General features: G+C 35.4%; 1 protein-coding gene across 5 annotated transcripts in view; it reads right to left on the reverse strand.

The window, feature by feature from the left end:
• Positions 1-24179, reverse strand: part of LOC103006346 (uncharacterized) — a 624869-nt gene that overhangs the window by 402486 nt on the left and 198204 nt on the right. For 4 of the 5 annotated variants that reach the window (XM_007191812.2, XM_057541198.1, XM_007191813.3 and 1 more), the window contains exon 4: positions 295-389. The exons of the other annotated variant lie outside the window; for it this stretch is intronic. In XM_007191812.2, the coding sequence (XP_007191874.1) occupies positions 295-350 (56 nt within the window). In that variant the 5' untranslated portion in view covers positions 351-389. The remainder of the gene's footprint in view (positions 1-294; positions 390-24179) is intronic. 5 annotated transcript variants of the gene reach the window in all.

Consider the following 24179-nt stretch of genomic DNA (forward strand, 5'->3'; position numbering starts at 1 on the left):
AAGTTCTCTATATTAATGTAAACTGCAGCTACTGCCAAAGAAGAATGGGTCATTAATCTTTTTTTATTTCTATCAACAAAACGGATATCATTCTTTGAAATAAAAAGATATAATCCAGGTTCAATTTAGGATACTAAGAAACAGTTTCTGCTTTGAAAAATAGCAATATAAACTCCATATAAAGAAAATTAAAGGAAAACAACAATGTTACTTAGATGTTTTATGCCCAGTAACCATTAAACTGACCATCTGAATATTTGAGTGGAGACAATAATTAGATACTTCTTATCTTACCTTTGCAGATCAAGAATGTTGCCTACCATATCAGTAAACAAAGAATGTGCGGCCATCAAGCCATTAGCCACTGCATCCACCAACAACAGCGCACGCTAAGGGGATTCAGGATAGACAAAAACAGAATATTGGCCCTAGATAGTTAAGGTGCATATCAAAGGAATAATTTCAATAAGCCCAGACTCTTGCATCTTCCCATACATAGAAAAGCACTAAATTCATTAACTGGAGATGTCTGGTTTTCTTTAACAGTAATCTTTTGATGTTCTGACTACCTAGGGGTTTTTGCAAAAACTCCTACATATCCTGGCTCCTCCCTTACCTTTTCAGAACAGTCCCTCAGAGCTATCTGAGAGGCTGTCTCCCCGTTTAAGTCCTCAGTTAAGTCCGCCAAACAAAACATAAATAGGGTTCTAGAAATTCTAGAGAGGAGTCCAACAATTCGCTGGTAAAGGGAAGATTTGAAGATATTTTATAACTCTTTAGATTAGATTGAGAAAATTAATATTCTTCATCAAAGAATGGGTGGGAGAAGTGTAAGCTGATGAAGACTGTTGACCTAAAACAGACTGCCAGATATTTCTCCAACAAAAATGAATTTTTTTGAGATTAGTAAAGAATTGCAATTCAGGGCCAGCAACCATGGTGAGCCATGTGCAAGTCAAGGCACAGCAAGGGAAGGAGAACTCTTTTATAGGGGGAAAAAGGAAGTTGGAAGGGCTATAGTAAACAAAGAGTCCATGGCTTTTCATTGGCTGAGAGGTTGCCAGGAAAGAAGAGGAGTCTTCTTCCTGGTGGGCTCTGCTATCCTCACAGGGCATGAAAGATCCCCCTTCTGGTCTCTCAACTTAGTCTAATTGAGGTTTCTGCTTATTAATTTTTTATAAGATTATGACCAAGGGATGAGACAGTGTGGAAGAACAGTTCATCACTGTCTAATATTAATAGGTTTTGATTGTATAAACATATATTCTCCTTTTTTTTAAACAGGAAAACACTTTTCTTTGAATTTATTATTCACCTTTATACTGCAACACGCAATACTAATACAATTTATGTACTATTCTTGGCTAGGGAAATATTAGGGAAATATTCTGCATCATTCTAACCACTATCATGTTCAAAACATCTAATATATCACAGGGGTTTAAAGATGATTTTATTGAATTCTAATTGTTTAACTTCTTGTGTACACTTAATATAGTCATGATAAACTGATCTCTTTTAAAAACCGAATATAAGAAGAAATGCATTGAGCTTTCAGTAATTCTCAACAGGTATAGATAGACTCTACCAAGTACTTTTAAGGTTGATATTTTCATTAACAGAAGCCAATCTACAAACTTTCAATTGTTTACTAGTTGACTTATTCTTTCCAGTGCTGTCATTATTCTTGGGACCTAAGAGAAGAATCTGAGCATTATTACCTCTATGATGGGATTATGATTATAGATAAATTCAGAAATTAAAGACTGCTGTTCCTGGAATAGACTCTAGCCACTCCTGGATACCTGACTGGCATTGTCTGTGAGTTATCATTAATAAATTTATATCAGAACTTGACAAAGAAGAACTATAAACCTCTAGTTGAAAAGAATGTTACAATTTAGCTCAGCGATTTTTTTAAAAAAATTGGTATTCATGGCAATTATCTTCTGGGCATCCTTGAACTGCTAAAATTACAATCAAAACTGTGTGTCTACATAAGTGCATTTATCTAGGTAGATGGCCTATAGATTTTTATCAGATTATTTAAGAGGACTTTGATCCAAAAAGAACAAGAACACATTTATTATATAACACACACACACACACACACACACACACACACACACACACACACACACATTCTCTCTCTCACCCCCTCTCTTTCCCTCTGTCTCTCTTTCTCTTTTTCTCTTTGAGTAAACCAAAGTCCAGAGAGGTAAGCAGACTGGCCCTAAAGGCACTTGTCCTCGTCACACAGTAAAACAGAGTTGGGACCAGAACTGCATTCTTCTGGTTTTCCTGTCCAACTCTTATTTCCATTATACTAATGGTCTTTTGTCTCTTGTCAATATTTTGAAAGCATGAGTCTTACATTATGGTATGTAATCTACTAGTGCATTATCAAATATGACAAATAATGATAGGAAGATATACCCTCTTCAGTATTTATATATGCATTGTATCATTTTGCTTACTTAGGATCAGAACAAACTAAAATTCTTCTTTTCTCTGACTCCTAGGTAAAATTGTTAGGTCGAAAATAATAATGTCCTTCCCACGTGTTTGATTGGCTGTCTGACAGGCTTTGGTAATTGAAACTAATTGAATCATTAACCTACATATACCAAAATTAAGTGTTTTAATGATAGTCACATTAGAACTTGATGAATGGTTATTAGATGTCAACCTTATGCTTCTTACTCTTAAACAGCTGTCTTAAAGTAAACAGCAGGCCCTTATATCAGAATAATAGTTCAATATATTTTAACCATTCCCAATAAAACCTATATACTCCTAAAGTTCAAACTTGGGGAAATCTTATTATTCCCCTATGTCTTTTAAAATTCCCAATATTATTTATCACAATATCACATTCCTTCATCTTTTGCAATTTATTGTATCAGCCACATTGCACCAGGACTTTGAAATTATTAACTCATTCAAATCATCAATCCATTTTATTATTTTTTTAATCCATTTTAAATAGTATTACTTTCCAAAATAGTTTTATCATTCCAATGCATTTTTCACTATTCTTGCTTCCTTAAAACTGAGGTTCTTAAGCATACAACTAGGTGATATTTAGATCAGATGACCATCCTTTAGATACATTGTTCTTTCCAAAATTATGTGACACTGACAAAAGTCACAGAAGCCTCAATATAAATGGAATTATATTGTTAGAATGGAGGAGTTCGGTGGAGAAATATGTATTTTAGGCCTTATTATAATTTTAATTTCTGATATCTTTTGGAGATTCTATTGTAAAGTTACTTTTTAAATGTGTAGCATTTTCACAGAATTATAATACAAAGACACTGCTTGCATATTACTCTATTATTTCATAACATAGATGGTGAACTAAAAAGGGAGCTAAGGACAAAAAAAAATAAAAGAAAGAAAGAAGCCTTAGAACTTTCAGCATGGTAAATAATTCATATCATGGCACAGTATATTACTAAATATTTTAAGTTACATTAAAGAAAACTCATAAAGAATTTTCTCAAGATCTACTCATCTAGAAAATTTCAAGTATATAATACATTTTATTCACTATAGTTCTCACCACACACATGCAAAAAAGTAAGCATGTGTGGTGATAGGTAAATTAGCTTGATTGGGGGCATCATTTCACAATGTATATGTATTCAAAATATCACCTTGTATACATTAAATATATACAATGATTATTTGTTAATCATACCTCAATAAAGCTAAAAATAAATACACATAAATGAATTAAATGTTGATTGACCTAAAAAAAGAGTAAGAGTAGCTCTCATTTGAATTACCCAGGCTTAAAAAAATTAATATGCAAAGACAAGGACTTATCGCTTTCTACACATCAATTAACAAACAGGAAGATACAGAATAGAGGAAAGAAACTTAGAAGTCTGGATCTTTAATGTGAGAACCTGAAACTCTGGAAGATGATCTAGATGCAGAGTTGCCCAATAGTTGCCCAGATTCATTGGACATCTGAAGAAAGGAAGATTGCAGTTAGGTGAATAATTGTGAATATATGGTGATCATAAATAGTATTTCAAAGTATCTGCCACAATCGTGTGATATGAAAGACATATGTATTACTAACATCACCATGGTTTGTTGTCTACCTTTATAATTAAATGAAATACTAAAGTTCAATTAAAGTTTAGGGAAAATAAAGATGTAGTATTTTCCTCATCCAAGTTCAGTAATCTGTTAATTCTATCTATAAAAACCAGGTTATAAAACTGGTTTCTAATAAAGTATCTGAAATTTTCCAGTAATATGTGTAACTTATGAAAAAAATACAATAAATACTACATTATTTTCTAGTTTCTCTTTACTTATAAATTACTGATACAAAATGGGTTTAAAATAGATTTAAAATTTTCTGCCAAATTTATACAGCAACGATAAATAGTAGATATCAAAAAGATGATGTGTTGAACTAAAGATAAAAATATAGGTGAAGGGAATTAAGAGACACAAACTTCCTGTTATAAAATAAATTAATTCATGGGGATGTACTATATAGCATAGGAAATATAGTCAATAATATTGCAATAACTTTGTATGGTGACAGATGGTTACTATACTTATTGATAATACACATCAATTCAAATCATTCTGTTGTACACCTGAAACTAATATAATATTGTATGTCAACTACAATAAATAAAAATTTAAATACACTTATTGATAGATTCAGAAAAGTTACAGAAAGCAAATGAATAGTAAATGATAAGAGAAGAACCTGCAGACACATGAAAATCAATGGAAAGAATGGGATGGGGTGGATAGTATGATGAGAATTCAACAATTTTTCATTACTGGTGTTGTCCAAGTTTAGTTTGATGTAGTCCATTTGTTCATTTTGCTTTAGTCACCCTTGTCCAAGGAGACAGACCAAAAAAATATTGCTGAGACCTATGTTAAAGAGCATACTGCCTATGTTTTCTTCTAGGACTTTTATGGTTTCAGGTCTTACAATTAAGTCTTTAATCTATTTTGGGTTTATTTTTGTATATGGTATAGGAAAGTGGTTCAGTTTCATTCTACTGACTGTAGATGTCCAGTTTCCCCAACTATTTATTGAATAGGTTGTCTTTTCCCTATTCTATTTTCTTGCCTCCTTTCTCCTAGATTAATTGCTCATATAAATGTGGGTTCACTTCTGGGCTCTCTATTCTGTTCCATTGATCTATGTGTCTGTGCTTGTGCCAGTACTATATACAGTTTTGGTTAGTATAGCTTTGTAGTATAGTTTGAAATCAGTGAGTGTGATATCTCCAGCTTTGTTCTTTCTTAAGATTGTTTTGGCTATTCAGGATCTTTGTGATTCCATACAAATTTTAGGATTATTTGTTCCAGTTTTGTGAAAAATGCCATTGGCATTTTGATAGGAATTGCATTGCATCTCCAGATTCCTTTGGGTAGTATGGGCATTTTAACAATATGAATTCTTCTAATCCATGAGCATAGTGTATCTTTCCATTTATTAGTGTCATCTTCAGTTTATTTCATCAATGTCTTACAGTTTTTAGAGAACAGGTCTTTCAACTTCCTTGGTTAAATTTATTCCTAGGTATTTTACTCTTTTTGATGCAATTGTCAATGTAACTGTTTTCTTAATTTCACTTTCTGATAGATTCTTATTAGTTTATAGAAATGAAATAGATTTCTGTATGTTGATTTTGCATCCTGCAATTTTACTGAACTTGTTGATTAGTTCTAACAGTTTCTTGGTGATGTCTTTAGGGTTTTCTCTATATAATATCATGTCACCTGCAAATAGTGACAATTTTTCTTCCTTTTCAAATTGGATGATTTTATTTCTTTTTCTTGCCTAATTGGTCTACCTAGGGCTTCCAATAATACGTTGAAAAAAAGTGGTGACAGTAGGCATCCTTATCTTGTTTCTGATCTTAGGGGGGAAGCTTTCAGGTTTTTATCATTGAGTAGGGTGTAAGCGGTGGACTTGTCATACATGGCCTTTATTATGTTGAAGTACATTCCCTCTTTACCCATTTTATTGAATATCTATATCATAAATGGGTGTTAAATCTTGTAAAATGCTTTTTCTGCATCTAATGAAATGATCATATGATTTTTATCATGTTGACTGATTTGTGGATATTAACCATTCTTGCATACCTGGTATAAATCCCATATGATAATGGTGTATGATCTTTTGAATGTATTACTGAATTCAGTTTGCTAATATTGTGTTGAGTATTTTTTTCACCTATGTTTATCTGGGATATTGGCCAGTAATTTTCTTTTTTCATAGTGTCTTTACCTGGATTTGGTAATACTAGCTTCATAGAATGAGTTTGAAAGCATTCCTTTCTCTTCAATTTTTTGGAATAGTTTGAGAAGGATAGGTATTAACTCTTCTTTTTTTTTTTTTTTTTTAAATTTATTTATTTATTTATTTAGGCTGTGTTGGGTCTTCGTTTCTGTGCGAGGGCTTTCTCTAGTTGCGTCAAGCGGGGGCCACTCTTCATGGGCCACTCTTCATCGCGGTGCGCGGGCCTCTCTCACTATCGCGGCCTCTCTTGTTGGGAGCACAGGCTCCAGACGCGCAGGCTCAGTAGCTGTGGCTCGCGGGCCTAGTTGCTCCGCGGCATGTGGGATCTTCCCAGACCAGGGCTCGAACCCGTGTCCCCTGCATTGGCAGGCAGATTCTTAACCACTGCGCCACCAGGGAAGCCCTTAACTCTTCTTTAAATGTGTGGTAGAATTCACTCCTGAAGCCTTCGGGTCCTAGACTTCTGTTTGTTGGGAGCTTTTTATTACTGATTCAATTTCATTACTGATAACTGTTGTTTAGATTTTCTATTTATTCCTAATTCAGATTTGGAAAATTATATGTCACTAAGAATTTATCCATTTCTTCTAGGTTTTCCAATTTGTTGGCTTATAATTGTTCATTGTAAACTCTTATGATCCTTTATGTTTCTGTGGTCTCAGTTGTAAATTCTTCTCTTTCATTTCTGATTATTTTGATTTGGGCCCTCTCTCCTTTTATCTTTATGAGTCTGGATAAAAGTTTATTGATTTTTTTAATCTCTTCAAAAAAAACCAGCTCTTAGTTTCATTGATTTTTTCTATTGTTTTTTTGTCTCAATTTCACTTATTTCTACTCTGATTTTTATTATTTCCTTCCTCAACTAACTTTGTGCTTTATTTTTTCTTCTTTTTCCAGTTTCTTTAGTTGTAAGGTTAGTTGTTTATCTGAGAGTTTTCTTGTTTCATGAGGTAGGCCTGTAATATTATAAACTTCCCTCTTAGAACTGCATTTGCTGTGTTCCATAATTTTTGAACACTGTGTTTCTGTTTTCATTCATCTTGAGTTATTTTCTGATTTCCTCTTTTATTTCTTCATTAAACCATCAGTTTTTCAGTTGCATGTTGCTTAGTCCCCAGCTGTTTGTGCTACTCCCACCTTTCTTCCTGTAATTGACTTCTAGTTTCATACTGTTGTGATCAGAAAAAATGCCTGAGAACCTAGACAAGATGGTGGAGTAAAAGGACCTTGAGCTCACCTCCTCCCATGAACACACCAAAATCACAACTAACTGCTGAACAACCATTGATAAAAAGAACTGAAATCTACACACACACACACACAAAGACACTCTACATCCAAAGACATAAAGAAGGAACCATGAGATGGAAGGAGGGGCACACTAGTGATATAATCAAATCCCATGCCCCCCCCAGGTGAGTGACCCACAAACTGCAGATTAATTACATTGGAGAAATTTTCCAACAGGAGTGAAAGCTCTGAGCCCCACACTGGGCTCCCAAGCCTACAGATCCGGCATCAGAGAGAAGCCCCCAGAGCATCTGGCTTTGAAGACCAGCGGGGCTTGAGTGCAGGAGCTCCACAGGACTGGGGAAATAGAAACTCCACTCTTGGAGGGCACACATAAGGTCTTGTGTGCACCAAGACCCAGGGCAAAAGTAGTGACTCCATAGGAGCCTGGGTTGGATGTACCTGCTGGTCTTGGAGGGTCTCCTGGGGAGACAGGGGCAGCTGTGGCTCTCTCTTGGGTCATAAAAGCTGGTGGCAGACATAGGGAACTCTACGTGAACTCTGGCTGGAGACAGACATTTTGGGTCCTTGGAACCAAAACCTGGCCCCACTCAACAGCCTGTAAGTTCCAGTGCTGGAATGCCTTAGGCCAAACAATGAAAAAGGCAGGAACACAGACCCACCCATCAGAAGACAGGCTGCCTGAACCCACAGCCACCTCTAGACATGCCCCTTGACACCACCCTGCCCACCAGTGGGCAGACACCAACCCCTCCCAACAGGACATCTGCACAAGCCCCTAGATGAGACTCACCTACCAGGGGGTAGACACCAGAAGGAAGGAAACTAGTCTTGCAGCCTGCAGAACTGAGTCAGCAAACACAGGTCAGAACCTAGCCTGGGAGCAGCCGTCCCTGGCTCTTGAGTGATGAGAAGAGAGTGTACTGCTGGGACACATGGGACATCCCCTACAGAAGGCCACTTCTCCAAGGTTGAGAAATGTAACTAAGCTACTACATACATAAAAATACAAAAAGAAATTTAAACAAAATGATACGGCAAAGGAATATGTTCCAGACAAAGGAACAAGATAAAACCCCTGAAGAGCAACTAAATGCAGTAGAGATAGACAATCTACCAGAGAAAAAGCTCCAAGTAATGACTGTAACAATGATCCAAGAACTTGGAAAAATAATGGATGCACAGATCAAGTAGTTAAAAGAAGTTCTTAGCAAAGAGATAGAAAATATAAAGAACAATCAAACAGAGTTGAACAATAAAATAACTGAAGTGAAAAAAACACTTGAAGGAATCAATAACAGAATAAATAAGGCAGAAGAACGGATAAGTGAGCTGGAAGACAGAATGGTGGAAATCACCATCACGTAACAGAATAAAGAAAAAAGAACGAAAAGAAATGAGGACAGGGATTCCCTAGTGGTCCATGCTTCCAATGCAGGGGGCATGGGTTTGATTCCTAGTTGAGGAACTAAGATGCTGTAGACTGCGTGGTATGGCCAAAAAAAAGAAAGAAATGAGGATAGTTTAAGAGACGTCTGGGACAACATTAAATGCACCAACATTTGAATTATAAATGACCCAGAAGGAGAAGAGAGAGAGAAAGGGTCTGGGAAAATATTTGAAAAGATAATAGCTGAAAACTTCCCTAACATGGGAAAGGAAACAATCACTCAAGTTAAGGAAGCACAGAGAGTCCCACACAGGATAAACCAAAGGAGGAACATGGCAAGACACATATAAATCCAATTGACAAAAATTAAAAACAAAGAGAAAATATTAAAAGCAACAAGGAAAAAGCAACAAATAATATACAAGGTTATCCCCATAGGGTTATCAGCTGATTTTTCAGCAGAAACTCTGCAGGCCAGAAGGGAGTGGCACAATATATTTAAAGTGATGAAAGGGAAAAACCTACAACCAAGAACACTCCACCCATCAAGGCCCTTGTTCAGATTTGACGGAGAAATCAAAAGTTTTACAGACAAGCAAAAACTGAGAGATTTCAGCACCACCAAACCAGCTTTACAACAAATGCTAAAGGAACTTCTCTAGGTGGGAAAGAAAAGGCCACATTAGAAACAAGAAAATTATGAATGGGAAAGCTTACCAGCCAAGGCAAATATACATACAGTAAAGATAGGAAATCATCCACACACAAATATGACATCAAAACCAGCAATTGTGAGAGGAGAATACAGGTGCAGTATATTTGAAATGCATTTGAAATTAAGAGACCAGCAACTTAAAATAATCATGTATACATATAGACTGCTATATTAAACTTCATGGTAACCGTAAACCAAAAGTCTATAATAAATAAACACACAAAAAAGAAAAAGGAAACCAGATATAACAGTAAAGATAGTCATCAAAACACAAAAGAATAGAACAAAAGAAGAAAGGAGATAAAACACCTACAAAAACAAATCCAAAACAATTAACAAAATGGCAATAGGAACATACATATCAAATAAAACCTTAAATGTAAACGGATTAAATGCTCCAACTGAAAGACATAGACTGGCTATACGGATTTGAAAAAAAAAAAAGATCCTTATATATGTTGTCTACAAGAGAGCCACTTCAATTCTAGAAACACACACAGACTGAAAGTGAGGGGATGGAAAAAGGTATTCCATGCAAATGGAAATCAAAAGAAAGCTGGAGTAGCAATACTCATATCAGACAGAATAGACTTTAAAATAAAGACTGTTACAAGAGACAAAGGACACTACATAATGATCAAGGGATCAATCCAAGAAGATATAACAATTTAAAATATATAAGCACCCAACACAGGAGCACCTCAATATATAAGGTAAATGTTAACAGACATAAAAGGAAAAATTGACTGTAAAACAGTAATAGTGGAGGAGTTTAACACTCAACTTACATCATTGGACAGATTATCCAGACAGAAAATCAATAAGGAAACAAAGGCCTTAAATGAAACATTAGACCAGATGGACTTAAATGATATTTATAGAGTATTCCATCTGAAAGCAGAATACACATTCTTTTCAAGTCTACATGTAATATCCTCCAGAATAGATCACACGCTGGGCCAAAAAGGAAATCTTGGTAAATTTAAGAAAATTGAAATCATATCAAGCATCTTTTCTGACCACCATGCAATGAAATCAACAACAAGAAAAAAAACTGCAAAAAACACAAACACATGGAGGCTAAACAATGTTCAACTAAACAACCAATGGATCACTGAAGAAATCAGAGAGGAAATATAAAAATACCTAGAGACAAATGAAAATGAGAACAAAACAATCCACAACCTATGGAATCTGGCAAAAGCAATTCTAAGAGGGAAGTTTATAGAAATACAAGCTTACCTCAAGAAACTAGAAAAATCTCAAATAAACAACTTAACCTTACACATAAAGCAACTAGAGACAGAAGGACAAACAAAACCCAAAGTTAGTAGAAGAAGAGAAATCATAAAGATCAGAGTAGAAATAAATGAAATAGAGACAAAGAAATCAGTAGAAAAGATCAATGAAACTAATAGCTAATTCTTTGAAAAGATAAACAAAATTGATAAACCTTTCACCAGACTCATCAAGAAAAAAAAAGGGAGAGGGCCCAAATCAATAAAATCAGAAATGAAAAAGGAGAAATTACAAACAACACCACAGAAATACAAAGGATCATAAGAGACTACTAAAAGCACCAATATGCCAGTAAAATGAACAACATAGAAGAAATGGATAAATTCTTAGAAAATCTCCCAAGACTGAACCAGGAAGAAATAGAAAATAAGAACTGACCAATTACAAGTACTAAAATTGAATCTGTGATTTTAAAAACTCTCAACAAACAAAAGTCCAAGACCAGATGGCTTCACAGGTAAATTCTATTAAATTCTATTAACTCTTAAAAAAAAGTTAGTACCTATCTTTCTGAAACTATTCCAAAAAATTGCAGAGGAAGGAATATTTCTGAACTCATTCTATTGGGCCACCATCACCCTGACACCAAAAGCAGACAGAGATATGAAAAAAAGAAAATTACAGGCCAATATCACTGATGAACATAGATGCAAAAATCCTCAACAAAATACTAGCAAACCAAATCCAACAATACATTAAAAGGATTAAACACCATGATCAAGTGGGATTTATCCCAGGGATGAAAGGATTTTTCAATATCTGCAAATCAATCAATGTGACACACCACATAAACACACTGAAGAATAAAAACCATATGATCATCTCAATAGATGCAGAAAAAGCTTTTGACAAAATTCAACACCCATTCATGATAAAAACTCTGCAGAAAGTGGGTCCAGAAGGAACCAATCTCAACATAATAAAGGTCATATATAACAAACCCACAGCTAACATCATTCTCAATGGTGAAAAGCAGAAAGCATTTCCTCTAAGATCAGGAACAAGACAAGGATGTCCACTCTTGCCAATTTTATTCAACATAGTTTTGGAAGTCCTGTCCATGGCAATCAGAGAAAAAAAGAAAAAGAAATCCAAATTGGAAAAGAAGAAGTAAAACTGTCATTGTTTGCAGATGACATGATACTGTACATAGAAAATCCTAAAGATGCTACTGGAAAATTACTAGAGCTCATCAATGAATTCAGTAAAGTTGCAGGATGCAAAATTAATACACAGAAATCTCTTGTATTTATACACACTAATAACTAGGATCAGAAAGAGAAATTAAGGAAACAATCCCATTTACCATCACAACAAAAAGCATAAAATACCTAGGAATAAACCTATCTAAAGAGGCAAAAAACATGTACTCCAAAAACTATAAGATGCTGATGAAAAAAATCATAGAAGACACAAACAGATGGAAAAATACACTATGTTCTTGGATTGGAAGAATCAATATTGTCAAAATGACTATACTATCCAAGGCAATCTACAGACTCAGTACAATCCCTACCAATCTACCAATGGCATTTTTCACAGAAGAAAAAATTTTTTTAATTTGTATGGAAACACAAAAGACCCTGACTAGCCAAAGCAATCCTGAGTAAGAAAAATGGAGCTGGAGGAATCAGGCTCCCTGACTTCAGACTATACTGCAAAGGTACAGTCATCAAAACAGTATGGTACTGGCACCAAAACAGAAATACAGATCAATGAAACAGGATAGAAAGACTAGAAATAAACCCACACACATATGGCAAGTTATCTGTGACAAAGGAGGCAAGACTATAAAATGGAAACAAGATAGTCTCTTCAATAAGTGGTGCTGGGAAAACTGGACAGATACATGTAAAAGAATGAGATTAGAACATTCTCTAACACCATGCATAAAAACAAACTCAAAATGGGTTAAAGACCTAAATGTAAGACCAGATACTCTAAAACTACAAGAGGAAAACATAGGCAAGACATTCTTTGACATAAATTGCAGAAATATCTTTTTGGATCCATCTCTTAGCATAAGGGAAAAAAACCACAAACAAACAAATGTGACCTAATTAAACTTAAAAGCTTTTGCACAGAAAAGGGAACCATAACAAAACAAAAAGACAACCTACAGAGTAGGAGAAAATATTTGGAAACAATGCAACTGACAAGGGGTCAATTTCTAAAATATTCAAACAGCTCATACAGCTCAATATCAAAAAAAAAAACCCAATCAAAAAATGGACAGAAGATCTAAATAGACATTTCTCCAAAGAAGACATACAGATTTCCAAAAAGCATATGGAAAGATGCTGAACATTGCTAATCATTAGAGAAATGCAAATCAAAACTGCAATGAGGTATCACCTCACACTGGTCAGAATGGCCATCAACAAAAAGTCTGCAAATAATAAACACTGGAGAGGGACAGGGAGGAAAGGGAATCATCCTCCACTGTTGGTGCGAATGTAAATTGATACAGCCACTATGGAGAACAGTATGGAGGTTCCTTAAAAAACTAAAAATAGAGCTACCATATGATTCACCAATCCCACTCCTGGGCATATATCCTGGGAAAACCACAATTTGAAAAGATGCATGCACCCTAATGTTCATTGCAGCAGTATTTACAACAGCCAAGACATGGAAGCAACCTAAATGTCCATCAACAGATGAATGGATAAAGAAGATGTGGTATATATGTACAGTGGAATAGTACTCGACCATAAAAACAGAATGAAATAATGCCATTTGCAGCAATATAATATGACATCACTTATATGTAGAATTTAAAAAGAAAAGACACAAATGACTGTATCTCCAAAACAGAAATAAAATCACAGATACAGAAAACAAATTTATGGTTATCAAAGGGGAAAGCGGGTAGTGGGAGGGATAAATTAGGAGGCTGGGATTAACATATACACACTACTATGTATAAAGTAGATAACCCACAAGGATCTACTCTATAGAATAAGGAAACATAGTGAATATTTTGTAATAATGTATAAGGGAAAATAATCTGAAAATGATTCTTATATTATTCTTCATATATATATATATATATTGCTGTGCTGTACACCTGAAACTTACATAATATGTAATCAACTGTATTTCAATAAAAAATTTAAGACAGTATTTTTAAATGCTTGATATAATTTCTATCATTTTAAATTTGTTGAGACTTGTTTTGTGTCTCAACATGTGATCTATCCTGGAGAATGTTCCATGTGCACTTGAGAATAATGTGTATTCTGCTCTTTGGCTGTTTGAGTGCTCTGTATATATCTCTTAAGGTCATCTAATATAATGTGTCATTTAAGGCCAGTGTTTTCTTATTGATTTTCTGTCTGGATGATCCATCCACTGATGTAAGGAGTGTTAAATTCTCTTACTATTATTGTATTTACTGTCAAGATCTCCCTTTATTTCTGTTATGTATTTAGGTGCTCCTATGTTGGCTGCACAGATATTTACAAGTGTGTTACATCTCTTGTTGGATTGATCCCTTCATCATTAAACCCCTTTAACATTTCTTGTAAGGCTAGTTTGCAGTGATGAACTTCTCTAGCTTTTGCCTGCCTGGGAAACTCTTTCTCTCTCCTTCAATTCTGAATGATAACCTTGCTAGGTAGAGTATTCTTGGTTGTAAGTTCTTCTCTTTCAGTAGTTTGATTATATTCTGCCAGCCCTTTTGGGACAATAAGGTTTCTGTTGAAAAATAAGCTGATAGTCTTATGGGGGTTCCTTTGTACATAACTGTTTCTCTTACTGCTTTTAAGATTCACTTCTTGTCATTAACTTTTGACATTTTTATCATAATGTACTTTAGTGTGGGTCTCTTTCGGTTCATCTTGTTTGGGACTCTGTGTTACCTGGACTTGGATGTCAGTTTCCTTCATCAGATTAGGAAAGTTTTCAGCCGTTATTTCTTCAGATAGGTTTTCTGGCCCTTTCTCTCTCTCTCTTCTTCCAGGACCTCTATAATGTAAGTGTTAGTACACTTGACGTTGTCCCAGAGGTCTCTTAAATATCCTAATTTTTTTCTTATTCTTTTTCTTTTTGCTATTCCAATTGGGTGATTTCCACGACACTCTTTTCCAGATCACTGCTCTGTTCTGCATGCTTTGATCTGCTGTTGATTCCCTCTAGTGTATTTTTCATTTTAGTTATTGTATTCTTCAGTTTTGATTTTTTAAAATATTTTCTATCTCTTGTTGACGTTCTAAGTTCATCTATTCTTTTCCCAAGTTCAGTAAGCATTTTTATGACTATTACTTTGAACTCTTTATGTTGCTGTTCAGTTCTTTTTGTTGTTGTTTCAGTTCATTTTGTTCAGTTCTTTTTCTGAGCTTTTGTCTTGTTCTTTCATCTGTAAAGTATTCCCTTGTCTCCTAATTTTGCATAACTCTCTTTTTTGTTTCTCTGCATTAGGTAAATCAGCTATGTCTCCCAGTCTTGAAAAAAGGGCCTTAAGTGGAAGGTGTTTTGTGGGGCTTAGTGGCACAATACCTCCTGGTCACCAGCACCAGGTGCTCCAGGGGTATCTCCTCTGTGGGCTGTGTACACTCTGCTATTGTGGTTTGACCTTGATTGCTGCAGATGTGCTGCTGTGTTGGACTGGCCCTCAGGTGAGCTGGCTGAAGTGCCTGGCCATGACTGCTGTGTGCATCCTGGTGGGTGGGGCTACCTCCCAGCCTGGCTGACTGAGAGGTCTGGTTACAACTGCTAGGGGTACATTTCTTGCCCCCCTGAAGTGGGATGTGCTTTGGAAGGGCGCTGGTGCTCCCTGGTTACTTGCTGGTTGGGACATGGCAGGAACCACTTTGGAGGGGTACTGGGCAGAATGGCTGCTGCGTGGTGTGTGAGCCACTTTGGAGGAGTTGGCTGGGGCAGGCTGGTTGTGAGCTGCTGTTCCTTAAGGGAACATAGAGGTGGGGTGCATGGCGTTAGGCTGCTGGAGAGTGAGAGTGACATAATTGGTAGAAAGAGAGTAAAAACAAAATAGGGCCTACCAGCACTTCTGTCCTCAGAGAAAGTACCACCAGCTCCCTGTCCCTCTAGCACACAACCTAAAATTAGTCAATGAATCTCCTTCTCGTATGACCCAGGCACTTTTCAAGCTGTTGCCTCTGAGCTGGGACTTGGAGTGAGTGAGTGTGTGCATGAGTCCTCCAAGAAGAATCTCAGTTTTCTATGGCCCTCTGGTTCTCCTGACATAAGCCCTGCTGGTTTTCAAAGTTAGCTATTATGGAGGTTCATCTTCTCAGTGAAGCCCCCTCAGGTTGGGATGCCTGAGGTGGGGCTGAGACCCCTTGCTCCTCAGGGGGGCCTCTGCAGTTGTGATATCCTTCCTGTGCTGTGGGTCGTCACACCAGGTACGTGGGTTCTGACTAGATCATGTCTCTCCTTCTCCTGCCAGTCTTGATGTGGCCTTTTCTTTATATTCTTAGTTGTAGAAAATCTCTTCTGCTAGTCTTCAGGTCATTCTCAAAGATAGTTGTTGTATATGTAGTTGTAGTTTTGCTGTATCCATTGGAGGAGGTGAGCTCAGGATCTTCTTACTCTGCCATCTTGATCCTTAATTAAGTGTATTTTTTAAGGCAAAAATTCCTCAAAGGGCCACTCAAGTACATATTTTTTAAAATAAAGCACTTAAAATCATCTGTTATTTTAATTTTTATTATCTGCATATTTTTAAGATAATTATACATTTACCCTGAAATTTTAAATTTTTATCATTAAATCTAAGTATTCAATTAAAGCACTAGTTAGATATTCATGGTGAAGAATTAGGTTACACACACTATCCTTAACTATTATTACAAATTGTTTTTGTTAATAAAGCCAATTAAACCAGCCCAATGAAACCCAGATAAAGAGAAATTCATTTAAATTCAATTATATACAATATTTAATGGTCTGTTTATTATGCTGAGCAATAAGCTAAATCATATTTAGAGTAAAGGAGTCATTATTACAAAAGTCAGAGTCATCATTTTTTAGGCCAGTATCTTTCATTTTAGCAATGAAAAATATTTATATTATATATAATTTTATATTAATGTAATCATTTGAGAAAGAACATAGGTTTATTATATAACTATCATCACATCTATTGATATTAGATACAATATGAAAGAAAGAATGGTAGGCTGTGAGTCCAGAAAGTTCATTTCAATAACTCCAGAAGAAAATCAGTGTTTGACTTTGGACAAGACTCTGATTTTCTGTTGACTCAGTTTCCTCATATATAAATATATGTCTGTTCTATCTACCTTACATATGAGTTGTTTTTAAATAACAATTCAAAGTTTTAATCAGGATACTTGACGGCAATATGAAGTACTTACTGCCAGAAGATCTTTTTCCAGTATTGTGTGACTAGGCAATTCTCCTCTGAATCAATATGCTCCTGGTTTTTTCAGAACTTGGGTACAAGTATTTACACTTTGCATTAAATACTTTTTCATGTTAGATACTTGTTTAGCTTCTAGTCTTCCTGCTAGCTCTCACATGATCAACACCTAGCATCAGTTGAGTGGTAAATCTAATCTCATTGGGTGACAAAACAACCAATCAATCCAACTGTTGGATTAAACTTTATCCTCATAATATGTGAATATTAGCATTCACTAAGGGGGTGGATGAAAAATATTTTCTCTTGATTCACAAAATTTAACTCAATTTTTGAAGTAGAAAATAATTTTATTTCTTGTCTAAGAAAATTAAGACAAAATAATGAAGTATATGCTAGATTATCCCTTTCTAGGTCCCATTTTCTTGGCAAGCAGGTACACTCAAAAAATTGAGAGACCTCAGAGTTAATAACATTCCCCTTTATTGATTTTTCCTAACCATTAATATTCACAACTTTTCAAAAGTATGTACTTAACATACACTTCAAATAAATTAAACCTTCAACTATGTACTTTTATCTGCATGTTGAAATTACTTGAGAATCCAGTAGAATCTCCTGGATCCCTGATCATTTTTGTTGTGCACGTTATACGCAAAATGCTCATTCAGCATTTTGTATTCACTTTTTCATTAAACCTACAAAATAACCCTATGACATAACTGCTCTTATTTTATACCCAATATATAGATGAGAGTTACAGAGACTATGGAACCTAGCCTAGGTTAAAGAGCTAATAAGTGTTAGGGTTGGAATGTAAATTTCACATAAACATGGCTTTAAACACTATATAACTCATATTACCTCAAAAGACTCAATTACACACAGTGAAATTACTTCATTGTCAACAAATAACACACCAAAATATAATTTTTACAAATACATAATATTTAATTCCATAGATACACAAACATTCATTTCATCAGCCTGGTATTACAGAAAAACTTTCAAGTTGTTTTATATCTTTCCTTATAAATGGCACTGTCATTCTTGAACTTAAATCTTTATACACACCTTAATTATATCATTAAAATAACTTTATAGAAGTGGATATCCTTTATAGAAGGTATGCACTCATTTGAATTTTTAACACACACACACAAACACAATCAAATTTACCTGCAGTGAAAAACTACATTGCCAAGCATTATACCACGAAGTGTATTTTCCCATGCTCTTGCCATGTCTGCATATTGTACATGTTTCTGGGTAATAAACTTAACTACAATGTGCACATATATGTTGAATGTTATATATATACATATGTATACATAACAAATATATATATATGTTATGTATATATATGTGTATATGTGTGGAGAGGGAGGCATAGAGAGAAATAGACAGAGGGTATATATTTATGCAATAAATATTTTTGCAGGTTTGATAGTGAAAAATATACTGCAGAAATGTTGTTCCATCAGATACTACATGGTAGCTCTCAGTGTAGTTGAAGAGGGAACATTGTATTTTTGTGTGTGTGCTTATTCACTTATTTATTTTTTTAATACACCTTTATTGGAGTATAATTGCTTCACAACACTGTGTTAGTTTCTGTTGCACAACAATGTGAATCAGCCATATGCATACATATATCCGCATATCCCCTCCCTCTTGAACCTCCCTCCCACCCTCCCTATCCCACCTCTCTGGGTCGTCGCAAAGCACTGAGCTGATCTCCCTGTGCTATGTATGCTGCTGCTTCCCACAGCTATCTATTTTACATTTGGTAGTGTATATATGTCGATGCTACTCTCACTTCGTTCCAGCCTCCCCCTCCCCCACTGTGTCCTCAAGTCCATTCTCTATGTCTACTTCTTTATTCCTGTCCTGCCACTACGTTCATCAGCACCATTTTTTTTTTTAAGATTCCATATATATGTGTTAGCATATGGTATTTGTTTTTCTCTTTCTGACTTACTTCACTCTGTATGACAGACTCTAGGTCCATCCACCTCACTACAAATAACTCAATTTCATTTCTTTTTATGGCTGACTAATATTCCATTGTATATATGTGCCACATCTTCTTTATCCATTCATCCGATGATGGACATTTAGGTTGCTTCCATGTCCTGGCTATTGTAAATAGTGCAGCAATGAACATTGTGGTCCATGTCTCTTTTTGAATTATGGTTTTCTCAGGGTATATGCCCAGTAGTGGGATTGCTGGGTCATATGGTAGTTCTACTTTTAGTTTTTTAAGGAACCTCCATACTGTTCTCCATAGTGGTTGTATCAATTTACATTCCCACCAATAGTGCAGGAGGGTTCCCTTTTCTCCACACCCTCTCCAGAGTTTATTGTCTGTAGATTTTTTGATGATGGCCATTCTGACCGGTGTGAGGTGATACCTCATTGTAGTTTTGATTCACATTTCTCTAATAATTAGAGATGTTGAGCATCTTTTCATTTGCCTCTTGGCCATCTGTATGTCTTCTTTGATGAAATGGCTATTTAGGTCTTCTGCCCATTTTTTAATTGGGTTATTTGTTTTTTTGATATTGAGCTCCATGAACTGTTTGTATGTTTTGGAGATAAATCCTTTGTCCGTTGTTTCATTTGCAAATATTTTCCCCCATTCTGAGGGTTGTCTTTTCATCTTGTTTATGGTTTCCTTTGCTGTGCAAAAGCTTTTAAGTTTAACTAGGTCCCATTTGTTTATTTTTGTTTTTATTTTCATTACTCTAGGAGGTGGGTCAAAATAAGATCTTGCTGTGGTTTATGCCAAAGAGTGTTTTCCCTATGTTTTCCTCTAAGAGTTCCATCAGATACTACATGGTAGCTCTCAGTGTAGTTGAAGAGGTAACATTATATTTTAGAGTTGTATACAAAGTGAGTTCATATGCTAGAGTATGATAAGATAACAATACATATGGCAACAAGAAGAAAAATTAGAAGTAAATAATAATTATATTTTATCTAAATAAATGTAGTAAATATCTCAATTTGCCCTTATGTTTTCTGCCAAAGGAGGCAGGCAGACCCATATGTACTAATCAATGGTTACCTTTGTTCTCTGGTTTTCTTTTGGGCTTGGACAATGGGGAATATCAGGAGGCAGAAGGAAGAAATTAGCACCATCATATGTGTTCCCCTGGCTCTCTCACACTGATACTGGCTTAGGGTGATTGAATCCTTCAACTGAAGTTTGCATCATCCTTTCACATGGCCTTCTCAATAGGACTTTCACATTTCAGTTTCCAGAAACCACTTGGACTACTTCTTAATAGTTATAGGCCTATTCAAAATATGTATTTCATATTGGATGAATATTGGTAGTTTGTGATTTTCAAGCAGTTGGTCCATTTCATCTAAGTTGTCAAATTTATGTGTTATTTATATTTGCTATGGTTTAAATATTCGTGTCCCCCCAAAATTCATATGTTGAAAGTCTAACCTCCAGGAGATGGGGCCTTTGGGGGTGATTAGATCATGAGGGCAGAGCCTCAGGGAATGAGATTAGTGACCCTATGAGACCCTAGAAAGATCCCTCATCCCTTCCACCATGTGCAGCCACAGCGAAAAGACAGCTGTCTATGAACCAGAAAGGAGGTTCTCACCAGACATTGAGTCTGCCAGTGCCTTGATCTTGGACCTGTCAGACTCCAGAAGTGTGAGAAATAATTTTCCATTGTTTACAAACCACGTATTTGGTGGTATTTTGTTAGAACAGTTCCATTGGACTAAGACAATAATATTCCTAATTATCCTTTTGATTTCTGAAGTATCTATGATGATATCCCTTATTTCATTCCTGATACTGGAAATCTGTGTCTCTCTCTCCTCCTCTCTCTCCTCCTCTCTCTCCTCCATCCTGCTTGAGGGATGGGTCAATTTCATTGATCTTTTCAAAGAACCCGCTCTTTGTTTCAAAGGTTCTCTCTATTGTTTTGCAGTTTTCAATTTCACTGATTTCTATTCTTATCTTTGTTATTTCTTTCTTTTTGCTTGCCTTGGGTTTATTTTGCTCTTCTGTTTCTTAAGATGGGAACTTAGGTTATAGATCTAAGAATTTTCCTCTTTCCTAATGTGAGCATAGAATGCTATAAATTTTCCTCTCACACTCCTTTAGCTATGTCCCACAAATTTTGATATGTTAAAGTTTCATATTAATTGAGTTCCAGGTATCTTCTGATTCCCCTTGAGACTTTTTTGACCCACCAATTATTTAGAAGTGTGTTGTTCAGTTTCTATGTGTTTGGAAAATTTCCTGTTATTTTTCTTACTGATTTCCAGTATGAATCCACTGGTTAAAGAACACATTTGTGCTTGATTTCAGTTCTTTGAATTTTATTGAGGTTTGTTTTATGGCCCAGGATATGATATAGCTTGGTATATATTCTCTGATCACTTGAAGAAATGTATCCTTGTGTTGTTGGTTGCAGTGTTCTATAAACGTCCTTTAGATCCTGTTGGTTTCATGGTGCTGTGGAGTTTTATATCGTTGCTGGTTTTCTGTCTAATTATTCTATGCATTGTTGTGAAAGAGGTGGTAAAGCCTCCATTGATAACTGTGGATTTGTCTTATTTTTTTCTTCAGTTCCATCAGTTTTTGCTTCACATATTTTGCACCTCTATTGTTCGGTACATACACATTTAGGATTGCTGTCTTCTTGGTGCATTATCATTATATAATGTCCCACTGTGGCTCTGATTACTCTCTTTGCTCTGAAGTCACTTTGATAATTATATAGCCACTAATACATTTTAAAATTAATATTTTCATGATACATGTGTTACCCTTTTGATTTCAGCCTGCCTATGTTGTTATATTTAAAATGAGGGTTTTTTAAATAGACAGTAGATAGGTCATAATTTGTCATTCACTTTGCCAATCTGTCTTTTAATCAGTGCATTTTGACCATATACTTTAATGTAATTAATGATACATTAGGGGTTTTGCCAATTTATTTTTGTTTCCTGTTGGTTCTTTTTGTTTGTTTGTCTCTGTTTTATTTTCCTGCCTTATTGTTGCAGAAGATTTTTTAGGATTTCATTTTGATTTATCTGTAGTGTTTTGAGTGTATCTATTTGTATAGCTTCTTAAAGATTACTCTAGGTATTATTACATATATATATATATATATATATATATATATATATATATATATATAAATAAATACAATCTACTGGTGTTACATTTTACCAGTTCTAGTGAAGTACAGAAATTTTATCTTTCTTTACATCCCTTTGCCCTTCCCCATTTTTAGTGCAAATATCTTAAATATTCTCTCCATGTATTTTGAACCATATTAAACAGTGTTTAAATTATTGCTCAAACCATCAAACATAATTTGGAAAGCTCAAGAGATTGAAAACTTACTGCATTTACCTTGATTTTTGCTTCTTCCTTTCCTGATATTCCAAGGTTTCTTCTTTTGTTTTTTCCTTTTTATTTAGAAAAATTTAAAAATTATTCCTTTAGAGTAGGTCTCCTGGAGAAAAACTATTTTCACTGAGAGGGTCATGATTTCCACTTCATTCCTGAAGGGATATTTGCCTTGGGCATAATAGCATTCTAGTCTGATTGTCCTTTCCTTTCAGCCCTGAACTATATTTTGCCATTTCCTTCTGGTTTCCCTGGTTTCTGATGAGAAATTCACTATCTTTCTAATTGTGTTTTCCTCTCTAATGTGTGATTTTTTTCCCTGGTTGCTTTCAGAATGTGTCTTTGTCTTTAGCTTTCAGAAGTTTCATTATGATGTGTCTTGATGCAGATTTGTTTGGTTTTATCATGTTGGGAATTTCTTACCTTCTTGAATCTACAGATTTATCTCTCTTTCCAAATTTGGGATGTTTTCTGCCATTATTTCTTCTAGTACTTTTTCAGACTCTCCTTGTTTCTCCTCTCCTTCTGGGACTCCAAAGACACAGGTCCATGAGGTTCTGTGTTTTTCTTTTTAGTGTATTTTCTCTCTGTTCTTCATCTTGGGTAGTTTCAATTGTTTATCTTCCAGCTCACTGATTCTTCCCCCAATCTCTCTATTATGTTGTTGAGCCCATCCACTGAGCTTTTCTTTTCAATTATTGTATTTTTCTGTTCTAATATTCTCATTTGACTTTTCCTTATATCTTCTATTTCTTTGCTGAAACTTTTTCCCTAAAACTTTCTATCTTTTCATTTTTTTCAAGGTTGTTGGTAATTGCTTGTTGAAGCATGGCTGCTTTAAAATCTTTGACAGGTAATTCTAACATCTCTGTCATCTCAGTTTGGGCATCCATTTATTATCTTTTTCATTCAGTTTGAGATCTTTCTGATTCTTGGTATGATGAGTGATTTTTTTAATTGAAACCTGAATATTTTAATGTTACGTTCTGAGATTCTGGATCTTTCTTAAGTCTTCTGTTGTAGTTGGTTTTTCTAACGCTGCCTTGTTACCACTGGGCACAAACACAAGTCTTTGTTCCCCACTCAACCTCTGCTGATACCCAGTGTAAGGTCTCATTGTTATTGTTGAGTGGAAAAAGATATTCTAGTTTCCCACACGGTCTCTTCTGACACTGTTGTGGGAGTGGTCTCATTATCACTGGTCCACAGTGCATGTCATCACCTTCCACTATCTTTGATATCACTCCTTGGTACTGCCAGGTGGGGTACCCCTGGGGACCAGGATCCCCACAAGTTCTCCAGAGACAATATGAGGGAATGACCTCATAACTGCATGACTGAAACTCTAGCTCTGTACTTAGCCTTCTTTCTACCTGCATGATGGGGCTGTTGGGCACCTTGTTATAGCCTCACAAGGTAGAAGTCTAGGCTTCCCACTTTTCTTTGCTTGGCATGAATGGGGGTGCTAACACAATGTTTTCTGTG

This window comes from Balaenoptera acutorostrata, chromosome 2 (assembly GCF_949987535.1).
Source record: "Balaenoptera acutorostrata chromosome 2, mBalAcu1.1, whole genome shotgun sequence".
NCBI lineage: Eukaryota > Metazoa > Chordata > Mammalia > Artiodactyla > Balaenopteridae > Balaenoptera > Balaenoptera acutorostrata.